Here is a 16,334-nt window from a genome sequence, read left to right on the forward strand (position 1 = left end):
ACGAGAGGTTGAAAACAAGGTTACACGAGCGAGAGAACGACAAGAGCCACGAAAAGCCGGCGAGTCAGGGAAAAAGGCCATCGGAGAGCCATGATAGTACAAATACACCTCGAAAAGCGCCAGCGAACGAAGAAATAAAGGTTCAGGAGGCGCCGGCGGCGTCCAAGAAAAACAGTGCTCACACACGCACTACGGGCGCACGAGAATCCAGGCAGGAAAAGGTTATGGGGTAAGTCTCGATTTCTGAGGGGGACAAAGTACATCTACTTCCACTACCACAAGTTGAGATTGCGCCTGATCGCTTTCATCCTTCTTCCTAGAGCACGCTCGGCAATATCCAACGCTAGTAGTATCAAGTCATGCCGCATGGTATGCCCTCATTCATTCTTTCAGAACAGATGACACTCCAGTCCAGTAGCTATGTCAGGATAATAATACATAATCCCGCGTTCGCAATAGGTTCCTGCACCAAGGACACCGCAGCCCCCGGCACGTTTGTCGCTTGCTTCACATCCACCAGGAGGGTCGCCGAGATTCCACCTGCCTCAATCGCCAGCAAACAGCAGCTTACGGCGCTCCACTCAATACACACCCCTTCCGTTTGCTCCAACAGGAGCTACTGTAGCCTACCAATTACCTTCGAATCCAAACGTTACTCCAATGATGCAGGTGCCTTATGCTGGAAATGCGCCTGCAGTTATACCCCTAGGACATGGATACCAACGGACACCGCTGCCAGGAGTCATACCCGCCAGCACTTGCAATATGGCACCAGCACATACCATGCCTCCTCCACCGCCACCGCCCTTTCAGTCACAGCGACAGCAGCCCGAATATCTCAAAAGACCGATACCTCAGGCGTATCCTCCGCTTAATGCCGCATACACAACCAGGGTCATGGCATCTGTCGGTCAGCCACCAGGTCAAGTGAGAATGCTGCCTATCAGTGATAGCTCTGTTGAGCAGGATCATTTAATCCGCTCTAGGAGCTCGGCGTCCTCGGCCAGAACCACGTGGCAGCAGCAAAAGCAGCAACAGATGTATCAACAGCAGCAATATTATCCAACTGCTGTCGCACCGCCTTACCTTGGACCCAGTACACTGTCCGGCATCGCGGTGCCCACCATAATACGGCCTCCAGTAACTGGTCGTTCTCGCTGAAAATAAAGACGAGAAAGAATAATGATTGACGTTCCACCTTGACGAGCCCTTCACATTCATTGGATCTTCATGGTTTACACTCCTCTTTATTTATTGTAATTGAGGCATAAAAATATGAACATTCACTATGTTGTATGAAGAACTTCAACGGAGCTCAACTTTCATACGATCGACAACCTGTTCACGTAGCTTTTCCTGGATTTCATTGATCTCGGCGTTGGTTACATTACGGTCCATTGAGCGGTAGTTGATTCTGTAACACACGCTGCGCTTCTTTGTCTTTGGATGTGTGAATTCGTCGATCTACGGTACAATCGAAGAAAAATCCGGATGTCAGCGTTACAGAAGCATTCAAGCGTAAAAACTGTGTGAATTCAAAGATGTAAGATGCGAAAAACTGCTTACCATTTCAACAGTCTCGGCAATATCACCGGCGACGTCTCTGACAATCTCGCAGAAGTTGTTCTCGTGAAAGTCGCTGTTGGTCCAGAAAGAGATGTCCTTGATGCAGGGAGGGTACTTTGAGAAGTGCTTAAACTTTTGGATCTTGGAGGGCTCGAACTGACGCAAGAAGCGCTCGTCCTGGGACCAGAACAGGCGAATATCAGGGATACCAAAAAGTACGAGGGCCAGTCTCTCGAGACCCAATCCGAAAGCCCAACCGATCTTATCGGGCTTGCCTGTTCATTAAAGTCGGTAAGATAAACCACATTAGTCCATAATTCCATGTGTTGAATAACAATGTCGTGATGGCCATATTGTATAACAGAAAAGATGACAGTACCTGCGCGGTTCAAAATATCCTGCCTGATGACTCCGCATCCGAGAACTTCGAGCCATTTTCCTTGATACAGAATCTCCATCTCCCAGCTTGGACTTGTGAACGGGAACTGAGCATCGATCCACCGGACCTGCAGGTCTTTTTCGTGCGAAAACAGCTTCCGTACCATCATATTCAATGAATGCTTCAAGTGATCAGCTGTCGCCAGCATGGCAGCCTCGTCATGGCAATCCTGCTTTGGATTCTGGGAAGTGATTACAGTCGTGTCGGTCGTATGAATCGATCCAAATTGCGCAGTCGAATCGGCCGCAATTGCCTTACGGATGTCTTCCACTGCAGTCTTGGCATCAAACAGCTGTGCACCCTCCATTTGATGGAAAACAGGGTAATGGCTCGCATCGATTTCGTCCCTCCGATACACGTCCGCGGTGACGAGAACCTTATCCGCCTCGGTCATGACCTGAAGTTGGTGAGCCGAGGTGTGTGTCCGTAGCATAATCTTCTCATTCAGGTAGTATGTGTCCGTAGCAGCGCGACCGGGGTGGTCGCTTGTAAAGCAGAGATCATCAAAATTTTCCTTGGTCGTGACCACGGGCGAGAAGGTTTCGTAGTGCTTGAAATCGGGGAACGCGGAGGCGATCAGATCCTTGATGATGGCAACCGGGTGTGTAGGGATACGGTGCAATTGGCGGGTTGTCTTTTCGAGGATTGTAGGAGTAACATTGGTGAGATGGTCTGTCTCGTAAGTCTTGCCGCCGACCGTGATGCTTTCCTTGGTGATTGTCGGTGGTTCCTTGAGAGGGTTTGATCCTGGAAAATCGCGATGTAATTGAAGAATGTTAACGTCGATGCGATCTAGGGCCTAGACCGTGGCGGGAGTAGATCGGTTAAGCTTTCAAAAACTCCATGAACCATGCTTATCGAAGGGTACCTGAATCTGATGTCGACCGGAAGGGTGAGGAGTGGAAAGAGGCACAGAGAACTGGCCGAAGTGTGCGCTGCAGCTGTCCGGTTGTCAGGGTGGTGCTTTTATTCAAGGCCTGACCGAAAAGCATAGTCCTGATTTTGGGCGAAGCCCCGACGCGCAGAGCGCGGCCGTGCCAATGCTGGGAGGCTGCTCTGAACATTCCTGTAGCCATGGTGTGTTAAGGTGATGCCGATGTCGGTGCTGTGTCCCAGAGAAAAGGAAGCGCTTCGTTCCGTGCCTGAAACTGGTCGGGGCTATTCGTCGTCCAAGAAAGGAAATCGATGGAGCATGGGGCAGTCACTGTGTTTGGCTCAGCCACACTGGTAGACCGTCAGTGAAAAGAGAAGAGTCCGCGCTTCGCGATAGTGCCCCTGGCTTTAGTTTCTCGTTTCTCAGAAGCATGCAAGGAACCATGCACCGACAGTTGATGTCCCTCTCGAGGGTCACCCTCCGTAGACCTACACCCCATCCTACTCTTCTCCGTCACGGTGCACAATGCCGTTCAACGCTATTGCTGCAGCGCAACTTTCACGCCTCCAGGCAGACGCTCGCGTCTTCTCAGCAGTCTTCAACTCAGAGCAAGCAGGGATCCTATGCCAGTATGTCCGTTTATTTGGTTTCGCGCGGGTGGTATTTCTGTGAAGTCAGTGTAAAGGTTTAACACGGTTGTCTGCTATCCTTCGCAATATGACAGGTCGAGTAAAGAAGGCATGGAATGATACACCCATCAAATGGTCGCCTATCCCAATCGGACTGGGTCTCGCTTTTATCACGTTTTTGCAGTATAGGAAGGTCATGGAGCGCGAGGCAGGACGGGACCCAAATGTCACTAAAGCCGTTATTGTTGGTCCTTGGCATGTAAGTCTATGCAAAATCGACAGTTCTGGTATGCTCAAGGCTGTTGAAGGTACTAAGAATGTTTGCATTCTTTCTCCTCTAGGTCCATGTGATCAGCGAGCTGCCACTGAAGACGATATCTAGAGCGTGGGGTGCATTCAACAGCATCACCCTGCCAATGTGGTTCCGTGAACCAGGATTTAAATTTTACAGTTGGATCTTTGGATGTAACCTGGACGAGATGAAGGATCCCGATTTGAAGCATTATAAGAACCTGAGCGAGTTCTTTTATCGGGAACTGAAGGATGGCGTTAGACCTATCGATTATGATGCAGCATTGGTATGATATGTGCTTCATTCCTCAAGCCTCGCAACAACACTATTTTCGTTCTTCATCGTATCTAATGCTTCGTTATCGCTTTCACTAGGCATCACCCTCGGATGGAAGAGTATTCCATTTTGGATTGGTGGACGGCTCAAAGGTAGAGCAGATCAAAGGCATGTCGTATTCTCTAGACCAATTCTTGGGAGCACAAAAGGCGAGCGATACTGCTGAGATTATCAAAGCGACGCATTCTGCCAACATTGTCGACGAGGAGGAGTTCGCAGAGGTCAACGGAATCAGCTATACACTGGACAGTTTGCTCGGACATGACCAGCAGACCACGATGGAGCACAAGAAGGAAGATCTGCTTGGTAATGTTGTCCCGGATGAGGAGGCCGACCAAAAATCAAAGTCGAGCGATAGCCAGGAGCAATTGAAGTTGCGTCCCGGGAACGCGCTTTTCTTCTGCGTTATTTATCTGGCCCCTGGCGACTACCATCGCTTCCACTCGCCCACGAACTGGGTCGCGGAGACGAGGCGTCATTTCTCGGGAGAATTATATTCAGTCTCGCCCTGGATGGTTAAGCAGTTGCAGGATCTCTTTGTGTTGAACGAGCGCGTGGTGTTGCTGGGCAAGTGGCGCTATGGATTCTTCTCGATGGTGCCCGTTGGAGCGACGAACGTTGGAAGCATTGTCCTCAACTTTGATAAGGTACGGCAGTTTTCAGGGATCGTCATTTATGGTCAATAGCGGCGTTTTTTTTTTTTTTTTTATTCCTGCTCGACATTGCTTTTATTCACAAATTGCAATAATGTCTATTGATATCTTTCTCTAGGAGCTCCGCACTAACACGAGAGAGGACAGACACAGGCGTGGCTATGGTGAGCTCCTGTACAGTGGTGTTAGTCGCCTGTTGAATGGTCAGCCGCTGCATACCGGAATGGAGATGGGAGGATTCAAGTTGGGATCGACGGTTGTACTCGTGTTTGAGGCGCCAAAGAACTTCAAGTTTGTGATTGAAGCGGGCCAGCGAGTCAAGATGGGTCAGGCTCTTGGGCAGCTTGAATAGACACAATTGCAGAAATAAACGGCCCTCTCAAATTGAAACAACTTTGTCTGTCCAACCGTCCTGGACTTTAGATCTTACATCCTTCTTCCAACACCCGACACGCTCGACGCAGCATTCTTCTTTTGCATCAACATGGCAGGAGCAACATGGATGCGGACCATTATGCAGTGGTCGACATTCCTCTTCATCGCACTATGTGCTGCGCTCTTGCTCGTCTACACGATCGTAATGACGTACTGCAATGCAAGGATCCTCCAAGGTTTCAAGGCTAACAGGAGACGAGTTTTCCAGCAACAGGTGGAAGAGAAGGCTAAGAGGGGCGGTCAAGAGCAATCCAAGGAAACAGCCGCAGGTATAGGCACTCAAAGCGAGCAGGATCAAAAGAGTGCACCATATCTCATTGCAGGATTCTTTCACCCTTACTGGTAACAGAACACGTTTGCACTTTGTTCAGCCGACAACAATCAGCTTCGTCTTCCATCCACCGGTCCATATGCTGACCAAATACTCATCATTCATTTTACTAGCAACGCTGGCGGTGGTGGGGAGCGTGTGCTATGGACAGCAATTCGTGATATCCAGCAAAAATACCCACATGTGATATCAGTCGTTTACACAGGAGATACGGATGTCGACAAGGAGTCAATTCTGGAAAGGGTCCGTACTCGGTTCAACATCGAGCTGGATCCCGCCCTGGTCGGATTCGAATTCCTGAAGAAACGCTCCTGGGTGGAGAATGCGACGTGGCCTCGGTTTACGTTGATTGGACAGAGCATTGGTTCGATCGTCTTGGGATGGGAGGCTCTTCAGTGCGTCGTACCTGATATCTGGATCGGTAGGGATTATCACGGGTCACCGTACCAAGGCACCAAAGTTGTCCTCAGCAGTGGGCTGATTTGATCTAATGTTCTTTTTTCTTTTATGCTACATAACTAGACACAATGGGATATGCGTTCACGTACCCAGCAGCAAGGATGTTTGGCGGATGCCAGGTCGTTGCATACGTTCACTACCCAACGATCAGCTCCGACATGATCGGCCGTGTGGCCAGTCGAGAGAGCGGCCATAACAATGCGGCCGAGGTCGCATCCAGCTCACTCTATACGATTCTGAAACTTGTCTATTACCGCTGCTTTGCATTCCTCTACGCAATTATCGGTGCACTAGCTCATGTTGTAATGGTTAATTCCTCCTGGACCAAGGCCCACATTGATTCATTGTGGAAGATCAAGTCCACGGTCGTGTATCCGCCTTGTGATACAGAGGCGTTCAAAGGTTTCTCTCTCAAGGATCGGAAACGGATCGTGGTCAGTGTGGCACAGTTCCGGCCGGAGAAGGGACATGGCCTACAGTTGGAGGCGATGGCACAACTGTTGAAAGATCATCCGGAATATCGTCAAACTGCGGAGGGGGATAAGAACCCAAAGGCGGTGCAGCTTGTCATGCTCGGAAGCGCTCGCAATGAAGGTGACCAGGCCAGGATAAAGCAGCTGAAGAAGAAGGCTGCCGACCTTGAGATTTCTGTAAGTTTGTATAAGATGAAGAAGACGCTGCCTTTGTTTCTCAGACCGGATATTCACCCCACCTCTCGATTTTAGGACAATGTCACGTTTGTCGTAAACGCACCTTTCAGTGATCTCCAGGCATGGCTGGCGCGCTCTAAGATTGGCATCCATGCCATGCTGGATGAGCACTTTGGTATTGGCGTTGTCGAGTATATGGTAAACTTGATGTTCAAAATGATGGTTATTAAATTTGCATCGCATTGACGTTCTATACTGACCATCGTCGCTGTATATTAATCTTGATTTTCAGGCTGCAGGATTAATACCAGTTGCTCACAACTCTGCAGGTCCAAAAATGGATATTGTGCAGCCATATCACAACGAACCTACGGGATACTTGGCAATTACCGCAAAAGAATTTGCGGACGCGATCGAAAAGGTGCTATCGGCCGAGGAAGGATCGCTTTTAGATATGCAGCTTCGCGCTCGGGATAGTGTTCAGGAACGGTTCTCGGAGAAGGTCTTTGGGGAGCAATTGCAGAAGTGTATGCACGAAGTGCTGTCGCTCGAGAAGGTCACTATCTATGGACGCAAGCTGATCGATCCGCCGGTGGAGGAGGCCAGGTAGAGAAAATGAAACAAAGTACATTTGGGAATAAAAAACGAGGACATGCATAAAATGCGACTCGATTTCTTTATATGAATGCGCATTTTGGGAATAGGTACCAAGAAAGCGTTGTTCTGATCCTTAATGGATGCTGGACAACTGGTGGCGATAATCGCTCCTTGACTGCAAAGGCGTCGTCCTGGTTGACCTCTTACTCAATCGCCTTGGATTCTGCTACCATTGACAGCAATACCTAATATTGACTCTCGCCCAAGTCTGAGCATTACCTGGCCAGAAACAGCACAACTACACGCTCCTTGGCAGAGATGGACAGACGTAGGAGGCACATTTAGTCATTGATGCACTGCAAGCTTTGGCTTCCATACAACCTGATGCCGTGTTTGTGTTTCTGACCACCCACAACACTGACAGCATTGCCAGGGAACCAGAACTGATGTTTAGTATGAAACTGTTTGCCACATCCACGAGCATTGTAATGTATCGCTATTTCGCCAGAGATGAAAAGAAGTGTTATAAATCTCTAACAGAGATCGCACCCCATGGCACATTTCTCGTCCGAATCAAAAGAAAGAGGTCGAACAGATTGCGACATTCAACACTGAACGACAGAGCTACAGGACGCCTTGAAGCATTGACGACATTTATGTCAGCGTTTATGTTCATTGTTTTTGCTAAATTTTGGGCGAAGTCGAAGCGCGGATCGAAAGACAGTACCAATGGCAGTAGAAATACAAGCTGGTTATCTGGGCTTCAATCTTCGCTTACTCAGCGATAGAGCTAGTCTAGGAATCGATCTGGTCTTTGAAAGCAGATATTGCAGAGGTCTTGGCTCAGCGGCTCTTTTTCATTAAGCCGACTATATTTATGCATACATGCGGCAAGTGCGCGGCAACATAGGGAAGAGATGTATGCGATATAGCGTAGACTTATTAGGTCGACAAAGGACTCTCTCGGATGATGACGACTCCCACGGGAGCCCTCAGCCGGTAGGTGGACCTCTGAAGAGGCATCAATAAGTTCTTCAATGCCCAAAAAATAAAAAATAAATGCATTCAGTAAAAATCACAATGAGCAGCATCGACTCATCCTGGGAGCTGATCGCACCGAATGATGCAGCGCCCAGATCTTTGTTAACGAGATGTTGCTGTCTTTGCGTGAGAACGCAGCTATAGTATATGGTATCTGGGTGTTAGGGCAGACTCCAGGACCCTACTGTCAGTTCGTGGCACAGGCGGTGATTGGGCGAAGCATGAAGGACATTGCACACCATGTGTATCTTTGTTGTTGCAGTCGACACAACAATAATAAAAATGCCTAGCACTGCAAACAGTGGTATCCATGCGGCTCAGTCCCATTGCTGTGGTCTTGGTCTGCCATACCATCCGCTGAGGACACTAGCAAAATTAGACTCTGGCCGCTGAGCGTGTAAGCTGTCCGCTATATCGCCATATCCACAAGCATTTAAAACGATATGAGCAGGACCATCTTAGCTGCTGGCGATTAAAGTATTGCAAGCATTGTGAACATGGCCATCAAAACTATGGCCTTGAAAGAATGTGTCGATCTGAAGGGGATCATCGTAGCTACACGCCTCGTAGCCAAATGCATCGCCCGTCAACCACTCGCAGCATCTCTTGGAGCACTGTCAACAGCCGCTACGGCGCATCCCTCGCTTCTTAAGGTTGTCCTTCTCTTGTTCTTTGCTCTTTTGGACCCTACTCTTCTCTGTAAGATGAGTTACGAACAGGTTGACGACATCTCTGGCTCCACTTGAGATATGTGATGTTCACAAAAAACGAAACACGCATCCACATCGGTTGGACTCTCACCCGTCTAACAATAAAAAAAAAAAAAAAAAAAAAAATCATACATGGGTGCTAGCGACTTGAAAAACGTTCAAAGGCATGGGAGTCTTGGTGAGCGCTATGTCCTGCAGACGAAGGTTGTATGTTGTCCCTAATCCATGGGTCACCTTTTAGAGTTAATATCGCGTATGTTCAGCTTCGAAGATCCTCTCTGCTGAAGGTTCTGCGCCGGCGGCGAAAGGGCTAACGCCGTCGGCTATACTCGAGCAGTATCGTTCGCAAACCCTCATTTCTCACGGTCCTCCAGCAGCACACCTCATCTCTCTCGTTCTCTCATCTCATTCCATTTCATCAGCAATGGCACATCCGCAAAAGACAACTTACAAGGTCAACATCCTCGGCGCGGGCGTCTCGGGCCTGTCGACGGCCCTGGCGCTCCTGGAAAAGGGTGGCTACAGCGTTAAGGTTCTTGCCACTCACATTCCCTCGGATCTCAACATCGACTACACTTCTCCCTGGTATAACATATCCCTCATATCGCAGGAGCTCGGCATTGGCGACGATCTCCTTTTTTTACTGATGATGTTGCTGACATGACCTCCATTTGGTCGATTGATCGATCGATCAATATCATTCTAGGGCTGGCGCGCATTGGAGGTCCTATGCAGATATTGCCGATCTTAAGCAGCAAGGTATGAATTTTCTATACTTTTTTCAATTGCAGCACCGGACTCCATTACATAACTTTTTTTGTTCCGAGCTCATAAAAATAATAATAATGATCTTCCATAGAGATCGACACGGCAACATACAAGCGGTTCGAATACCTAGCCGAGAACGAACCCAAGGCCGGAATCATGTTCTTGGTCGGACATGATTATTGGGAGGTCAAGCCCAAGGATTTTGTGGACCCTTGGTTCAAGCGCATCCTCAAGGATGTAAGGTCCCATGACTTTGGTCGTTTTCATTCGGCGAGACATGATAGTGAACTTTCAAATGGTCGCTGAACCTCGCATAATTTTTTTTTTTTTTGGAAACGAATGCAGTATCGACACATCTCCAAGTCAGAGTTGCCGCCAGGAATGGATTTCGGCATCACTTACAGAACTGGTATGTTACTGGCTGGTACTTGAAGTAGCCTTTTAATTTCCAGTGACTCACGCGATAACAAAAAAAAAAATCTAGTCGCAATGAATGCTCCCAAGTACCTGCTCTACCTTCAAGAACAAGTCCTTGCACGCGGTGGAACCATCGAACGCCTGACAGTGTCGAGTCTCAAGGCAGTTGCCCAGATCCCACATGGTACCGGTACTGACGCCAGACCGGATATCATCGTCAACTGCTCCGGACTGGGAAGCCGCAACCTCGGCGGCGTGTTGGATCACCAGATGTTCCCGACGCGTGGACAGATCGTCGTAGTCAAGGTCCCGGATGAGCTGTGGCCGATCGCGAAGAATTTTACGATGGAAAGGTATGCTGAAGGAGCGGCGATGGGTGTGGGAACGATTACTTATGTCATCCCGAGAGATAACGGCGAGATCATCCTTGGCGGCACCATGGAGCACTGGAACATGTAAGTGCCTTGCCCTTTTCTTGTCTATGCAATTTTTTTTTATAGTTTATATTTTGTTATTCACTATCATTCTACTTGCTCCTCGGCACTGCACATGAAATAGCCAAGGAACTCCTTCGGAAGAGACCACCAAGGCAATCATGGAGCGCGTCCTGCAAATACGTCCTGATTTGTTCAGCAAAGCGACCATCCTGCGGAGCTGCGTTGGCCTGCGTCCCAACCGCCGTGGGGGTGTCCGTGTCTCTGCGGCCGTCGAGCAACTGGACTGGAACGAAGGATGGGACAAGTCCGTGTTGGTGGTCGCCCATAACTATGGACATGGTGGATTCGGCTTCCAGGCGAGTGTGGGATGTGCGCAAAAGACGGTCGAGAACATTGAGCAATGCCTGAAGGAGTTGCAGGGTGCTAGGAGCCAGGCTAGAACCATGGCGAAGCTTTGAGATAGATACCTGCACAATTAAAGAAAAAAGGGAATTGACCGTACGCGCAAAGGCTCTGTTTGAATAGAGGTTTAAGGTTCTGAGCGACTTTGCGCGAACAGGTCGCCGGCGGCTCTTCCAACAATGGAAATAAAGGCCTCGATGCCACTCCCACTGCTTTCATCATTTTTTCGTTGTTTTTTTTAAAGCACATTTATTGATCTCTACAAGGAATGCTTGGCACGGCCATGCTATTTCCCGAGTGTATGCAAATATATATTTCTACAGGCAAGAATAATCTAGGATCCAGTCCTATGAATGATATCTACCCATCTCTCATCGAGCACAGCTCAAAAAAGAGTCCATCTGGAGGGAGGAATAGGGATGGCCGTATTTAGTCCATGCGGTAAAGACGGCGGCGGAGGGAGGCAGTGCAAGCAGCGCCCTTGGTCCAGACCGAGCCAGAGCCGGGAGCCTCACCCTGAGTCCACCACTGAGCAGTGTAGACAAAGCCGTTGTACGAGACCTTAGCACCGCCAGAGTAGGAGGCCGAGGTAGACCAGGCGCTAACACCAGCGCAGCCGCCAGGGGTGCTGGTGACGGTGGCGGTAGGGGTGGTGGAGGTGGCAGTGGGACCAGTGCCGCAGGCACCCTTGTCAGTCCAAGGGCCACCAGCGGTAGGGATGTTGTTCTGGGACCACCACTGAGCGGTGTAGAGACGGCCATTGTACGAGACCTGGGCGCCGGATTGGTAGGTGGCAGAAGCAGACCAGGCAGCGACAGAGCAGCTAGCGCCCTGGGTGGTGGTGGTGGTGGTGGTAGGGGCAGTGGTCGAGGAAGAAGCGGAGGTCGAGGTGGCGGTGACGGTGGCAGAGGACGAGGGGGACGAGCCGTCAGCTGCGGGAATGACACCGGAGCAGCGAGGAGTGGTGGCACCGAGAGCAGCCTTGCAGATCTGCTGGGCAGCGCTGGTGACATCGACGTTAGCGGTGGTACCGGCAGGCTTATAGAGCTCCCAGAAGAAACCGCCCTTGGAGCCCTGGACGGCGAGGATGGCGCTCAGCTCGGTCTGGGTGAGGGGCAGCTGGTGAGCGGCGTCGTGGTCCGAGGCGGGGTAGGCAGGGATACCGATCTCATAACCGACATGGGCGGTCATACCGTTGTCGGCATAGGACTTCATGTAGTAGTTGACCTGCTGGGAGAGCGAGCAGGTGTTGTCATCGGGGCACTCGTGGAACTGCTGGTTGTTGGAAAGGTCGTAGGTCATGACGTTGACACCACCGCCGTTGGTGCCGGTGGCCATGAAGTTGTAGACCTCAGGGTACCACTTGTAAAGATAGTACCAAATGTTCTTGAGGTTACCGCCCCACCAGTTGCTCGAGAGACCGCCAGCGGCCGAGGCAGCGGTAGCAAGCATCAAAGAGGGCTTGATGGCCTGAATGTTGAGCTGGACATCGCGCATGATGGCTGCGTACTTGTAGACAGTCTGGTGAGAAGTCCAGGGTCCGGTCGAGGGACCGACCCTGAAGTAATCGGCGTGCCACATCTCTTCGTAATCGATATCAACACCGGCAAGACCGAGATCCTTGGCCAGGTAGACGAGATCCTGGTAAGGGTCGCGGTTGACCTTGGCAAAGTAGTTGCTTCCAGGGACCAAGTTGGTGATCTTGGTGACGGGGTCAGTCCACGTGCTGCCAGGGGCGATCTCGGGGTGGAAGACTGGGGCAGAGCCACCGGCCTGAGCAGTGACGTACTGCTGGGCCGCCTGCCAGGTCGACGAGTTCGAGGGCTCGGGGAAGATGTCGAAGTCGGCGAGGACGGTGCCCTCGCTCTTGGGCTCGCAGGTGTAGCACCACATGTTAGCCTCCGTACAGGCGCCGAGCGATCCACCGTTCTCCAAGATCTTGTAGTAGTTAGGGGTGGTGGTACCGTAGCCTCCAACCGAGTAGTAAGTGTAGAGGTACTATTTTCGGAAAGGGAAACACAATAAATGTGGTTTAGTGATCTGGAACCGATTCAGCTGTTGAAATATAAAAAAATGGCGACCGAATACACACTTACAGGGAAGCATCCGTAGTTCCATCCTCCGACGGACAGGAAGACCTCAACACCCTTGGACTGGAGGGTGGTGATCTTGGCCTTGAGATCAGCGAAACCGAAGTCGGCGGTGTTAGCGTAGTTCAAGCCAACGTGCTCGAGGGTGTTGGAGTTGGGGACATAGACCATGCCAGGACGAGCGAAGGAAAGGAAGATGCGGTTGATGGGGATGTTGTCAGCGTTGTCAGCCAGGGCCTTGAGCTTGGCAGGGCCGTTGGTGGGGTTGAGGAGAAGGTATCCAGCGACGACGGGGGCAGCCTCGACCTGCGAGCATGCCATGACCAAGGCCGAGGCGATGGTAATGAGAGCAGTAGACAAACGCATTGTGGTTTTCAGATTCTTTTTTTTTTTCCTGTAAGGAGGAGGGGTGAGGAGAATGAGGGGAGAAGGAGGAGGAGAAAGGCGAGTGTGAGGATGAGGTAGAAAAGAGGGGAGGGATGAGAGTCTTCTCCGACGTATTTATATATGTGCAAGAGGTGGGCACCAGAGGGCACCATGGGAGCTACTTCAGAGAACAGGATGCAGATGGATGAGTGTGCATGGTAAGGATCTACTGCACTGTCCTGAATTGCATATCGGTTGTAATTCAATTGATTCAAAAAGAATAGACCAGATTGGAGCCATTGCAATCTTGATCTCCCGCTCGCTCTCCATTCGATAACAAATGTGCATTAGTAGTCAACATATGTAAACTGGACCATGCATGGCTCCCTTGTTGATGTCCATTATGGTTACAATACTTCTTTTGAATTATCGGTCGCCGATGTCTCGTGGACAGTGGTTCCTTATTACAAAATTCGTGCTCGATTTGGTATGCCCACGGATAGGGATCGATGGCGACAACACAAACACCTCTTGAGAGCCGCCGCTTTTCAATAGCAGCCCTATTCACTTGTGGGCTAACCGCAAGGGCACGTTAACAATAATGATGTCGGCGCAACGCTGCACTCCTTGTGCGATTGTGTCCCTCGTTAGAGTTATCTCACTCCAACCCAACTTGTACTCCTGCACAATAGATTTCATTTTTGCTAGTCTAATAATCTCTACCGCCTTTTTTTTATTATCAATATTCTGTCGTGTGCATCTCGTATCGACCGCTATGTGCCTCACAGCGCATCTTCTTTAACAAGGAACATTAGCATCAGTACTGATGATAGCCAAAAGATGATATCGATGGCGGTCGCGATACTCTCGTCATGGAGGGAACCCCAAACCGTGGTATTCTCTTGCTCAAAGAAGACTAGTTAACTGTCTGATCTACCCAACTCGGGTCCAAGTCGTCCTTACGTCAACAGCCGCGACAACGGATTTTCGCTCCGCCCTCAATAAATTGTTGTTGATACAGGCTTGCCTAGAAAGATTCGGCGCGTTTGTTTGTTACATGTTACATTCGTCCCCTGGAAGGAAGGGGTCTGGATCGCCATCCGTCCTCTATGTCTATAAACTTCCATCCTGCCTTTTTGTTGTTGACGATATCTCATCATGGATAAGATAATGCGAGATTGTGCAGTGGGATACGCGAAGGAGACGTGTGTAAAGAAACAGCGGAATAATTCGAACCTCTGATAGCCTGTCATCGTACTCCGTCCTTCTTGTTGTTGTCGATCTCAGGCGTTCGATCGAATGGTGAGGGATACTATGTAAAATTTTCTAATTTTTATTTATTTTGGAGTAGCTGGAATGGCTTTTTGAAGCTGTGATATTTTCATACTGAAGCATCCTAACAATATCGTTTTTTTTTTTTTTTTGTCCAGATGGGATAGTCATCCATGCTCTAGATTTGTTCAGAGCCATTCCATTCCCACAAAGAGTTCCACTTCAAGCGGGCAATGCTAGTATGCTGAGAATGGAAGGATCGCAGCAGAAGACGAGGCTGACCAAAACCCAATACCTTTCCTAGGCTTCTGTCGCGCTTTGTAACATATCAAATATGGATTAATTGCACACGATGTAACTAAGGAAAAGGAAGAAATCTGCAATCCTATCATCAAGACTGTACCTACAATCTCGCATACTTGTATATATCGCCCATCTGCATGTGTGGAAGTGATGGTTGGGAAAAGGAGGGGAAGGCTGAGACAGGATGGCTACCCTCAATAGATAACGTCGGTTGATACATCCAAAAGCCCGTGGACTATTCAGTCGTTGAAGTTATTGAGGGCGACCTGAAATGTAATCACACGCGCGTGTGTAACGTCCAGTAAACTCAGGTCCCAGCCAATCAGCGGCGTGCGATGTGGGATGGACAAACAAGATTACATTTTCACGGACTACATCTGAACCTAAAAAATATCCCTCCCCCCACCCCCTGGTTTGATAAAATTCGATTCTACTGGCATGCTTCAACGGCGCTTACCTCGTTTAGTCATGCTCTGTCCCGCCAGTAAGCCCAGCACTGTACTTATACTCAAGGTTCCGCTCTCTTCTGGAAATACATGTCCATATATCAACGGATGCAGAATCACTCAATACCTGATGATGAACCATCTTGAAGGATTGGGACAGACTTGACCCTGGCGAGAAACCTTACGATCAACGGCTCAGAAACAGATAGACAAGGTCAAAGGCCCAAGGACTAGGGTTAGGGGCTAGATGCAAGAGCCCTTACTTATCAACATATATCGAACGCTAGGAATTGGTCTGAGATAAATTACCATTTGCACTCTATAGGGAGAAGGTCGCGCCTAGTACCGATCATTATTCATTACCTCAACTGTGTATATAACAAATCGAAAAGCAACAACAGCTCACTTCCAAAATGAATAACTTGTAGTCTATGGTTTTCTATGGAAAGTACATGGGTAGGAAGACTAAGACGGACAGGAACTCTATAGCCAAAGTATAAATCCTTAATCAGGCCATGGCTCTTCTCATCGCCAGGCATCCATTGGTTAGATATCCTTTTGAGGCTGCATATGTACCTCCATATGACCCTTGATCGCAGCCTTAAGTTCTTCTTTGTCCCGTTCAAGCGAAAAGGATAGGGTTAAAATGTCTGCATCGAAATCGATGCTGCCATGTCGCATCATTGCCGTAATTTTTTTATGGGCATGCAGGCACAAATGCCACTACTATCGCGTGCAGCGGTCGTAGTCGACATAGGGCTGTGACGTCCTGTTGGAAAAAAAGGGCGCAAGAGAAATTCACCAGAAGACCGTAAGGTAGA

General features: G+C 49.5%; 6 protein-coding genes across 6 annotated transcripts; 4 read left to right on the forward strand and 2 right to left on the reverse strand.

The window, feature by feature from the left end:
• The first annotated feature begins 280 nt into the window (after positions 1 to 280).
• On the forward strand, positions 281 to 1,337 carry BC939DRAFT_40034 (uncharacterized protein). The gene is made up of 2 exons (XM_051552537.1): positions 281 to 369; positions 460 to 1,337. Exons 1-2 carry the CDS (start codon positions 367 to 369, stop codon positions 1,159 to 1,161), a joined length of 705 nt encoding a protein of 234 aa, XP_051415358.1. The 5' UTR covers positions 281 to 366; the 3' UTR covers positions 1,162 to 1,337.
• Positions 1,306 to 3,081, reverse strand: BC939DRAFT_474520 (phenylalanyl-tRNA synthetase; the record flags this gene model as incomplete). The annotated part of the gene is made up of 4 exons (XM_051558427.1): positions 1,306 to 1,464; positions 1,567 to 1,841; positions 1,946 to 2,752; positions 2,874 to 3,081. 4 exons carry the CDS (start codon positions 3,079 to 3,081, stop codon positions 1,306 to 1,308), a joined length of 1,449 nt encoding a protein of 482 aa, XP_051415359.1.
• Positions 3,082 to 3,596: 515 nt separating this feature from the next.
• On the forward strand, positions 3,597 to 5,141 carry BC939DRAFT_393764 (phosphatidylserine decarboxylase-domain-containing protein; the record flags this gene model as incomplete). Its single annotated transcript, XM_051552109.1, has 4 exons — positions 3,597 to 3,767; positions 3,850 to 4,086; positions 4,175 to 4,783; positions 4,908 to 5,141. 4 exons carry the CDS (start codon positions 3,597 to 3,599, stop codon positions 5,139 to 5,141), a joined length of 1,251 nt encoding a protein of 416 aa, XP_051415360.1.
• A 228-nt stretch (positions 5,142 to 5,369) lies between these two features.
• On the forward strand, positions 5,370 to 7,274 carry BC939DRAFT_393814 (uncharacterized protein; the record flags this gene model as incomplete). Its single annotated transcript, XM_051552115.1, has 5 exons — positions 5,370 to 5,566; positions 5,669 to 5,976; positions 6,078 to 6,664; positions 6,740 to 6,862; positions 6,957 to 7,274. 5 exons carry the CDS (start codon positions 5,370 to 5,372, stop codon positions 7,272 to 7,274), a joined length of 1,533 nt encoding a protein of 510 aa, XP_051415361.1.
• Positions 7,275 to 9,314: 2,040 nt separating this feature from the next.
• On the forward strand, positions 9,315 to 11,291 carry BC939DRAFT_486296 (uncharacterized protein). The gene is made up of 6 exons (XM_051559328.1): positions 9,315 to 9,597; positions 9,719 to 9,771; positions 9,872 to 10,017; positions 10,126 to 10,189; positions 10,265 to 10,652; positions 10,756 to 11,291. Exons 1-6 carry the CDS (start codon positions 9,437 to 9,439, stop codon positions 11,090 to 11,092), a joined length of 1,149 nt encoding a protein of 382 aa, XP_051415362.1. The 5' UTR covers positions 9,315 to 9,436; the 3' UTR covers positions 11,093 to 11,291.
• Positions 11,292 to 11,465: 174 nt separating this feature from the next.
• Positions 11,466 to 13,447, reverse strand: BC939DRAFT_500453 (uncharacterized protein; the record flags this gene model as incomplete). Its single annotated transcript, XM_051560048.1, has 2 exons — positions 11,466 to 13,034; positions 13,133 to 13,447. 2 exons carry the CDS (start codon positions 13,445 to 13,447, stop codon positions 11,466 to 11,468), a joined length of 1,884 nt encoding a protein of 627 aa, XP_051415363.1.
• Positions 13,448 to 16,334: the final 2,887 nt, after the last annotated feature.

The sequence above is a fragment of the Gamsiella multidivaricata genome, assembly GCF_025024155.1.
Source record: "Gamsiella multidivaricata strain RSA 2152 chromosome Unknown BC939scaffold_12, whole genome shotgun sequence".
In the NCBI taxonomy this organism is placed as follows: Eukaryota; Fungi; Mortierellomycota; class Mortierellomycetes; order Mortierellales; family Mortierellaceae; genus Gamsiella; species Gamsiella multidivaricata.

What these genes read in the sequence shown, in the direction of transcription:
- BC939DRAFT_486296 (XM_051559328.1), top strand. Translation starts at nt 9,437, where the DNA reads ATGGCACATCCGCAAAAGACAACTTACAAGGTCAACATCCTCGGCGCG. An exon ending in TCAAGCGCATCCTCAAGGAT is followed by an intron (nt 10,018 to 10,125) that starts GTAAGGTCCCAT and finishes AAACGAATGCAG; the next exon opens with TATCGACACATCTCCAAGTC. An exon ending in ACCATGGAGCACTGGAACAT is followed by an intron (nt 10,653 to 10,755) that starts GTAAGTGCCTTG and finishes CACATGAAATAG; the next exon opens with CCAAGGAACTCCTTCGGAAG.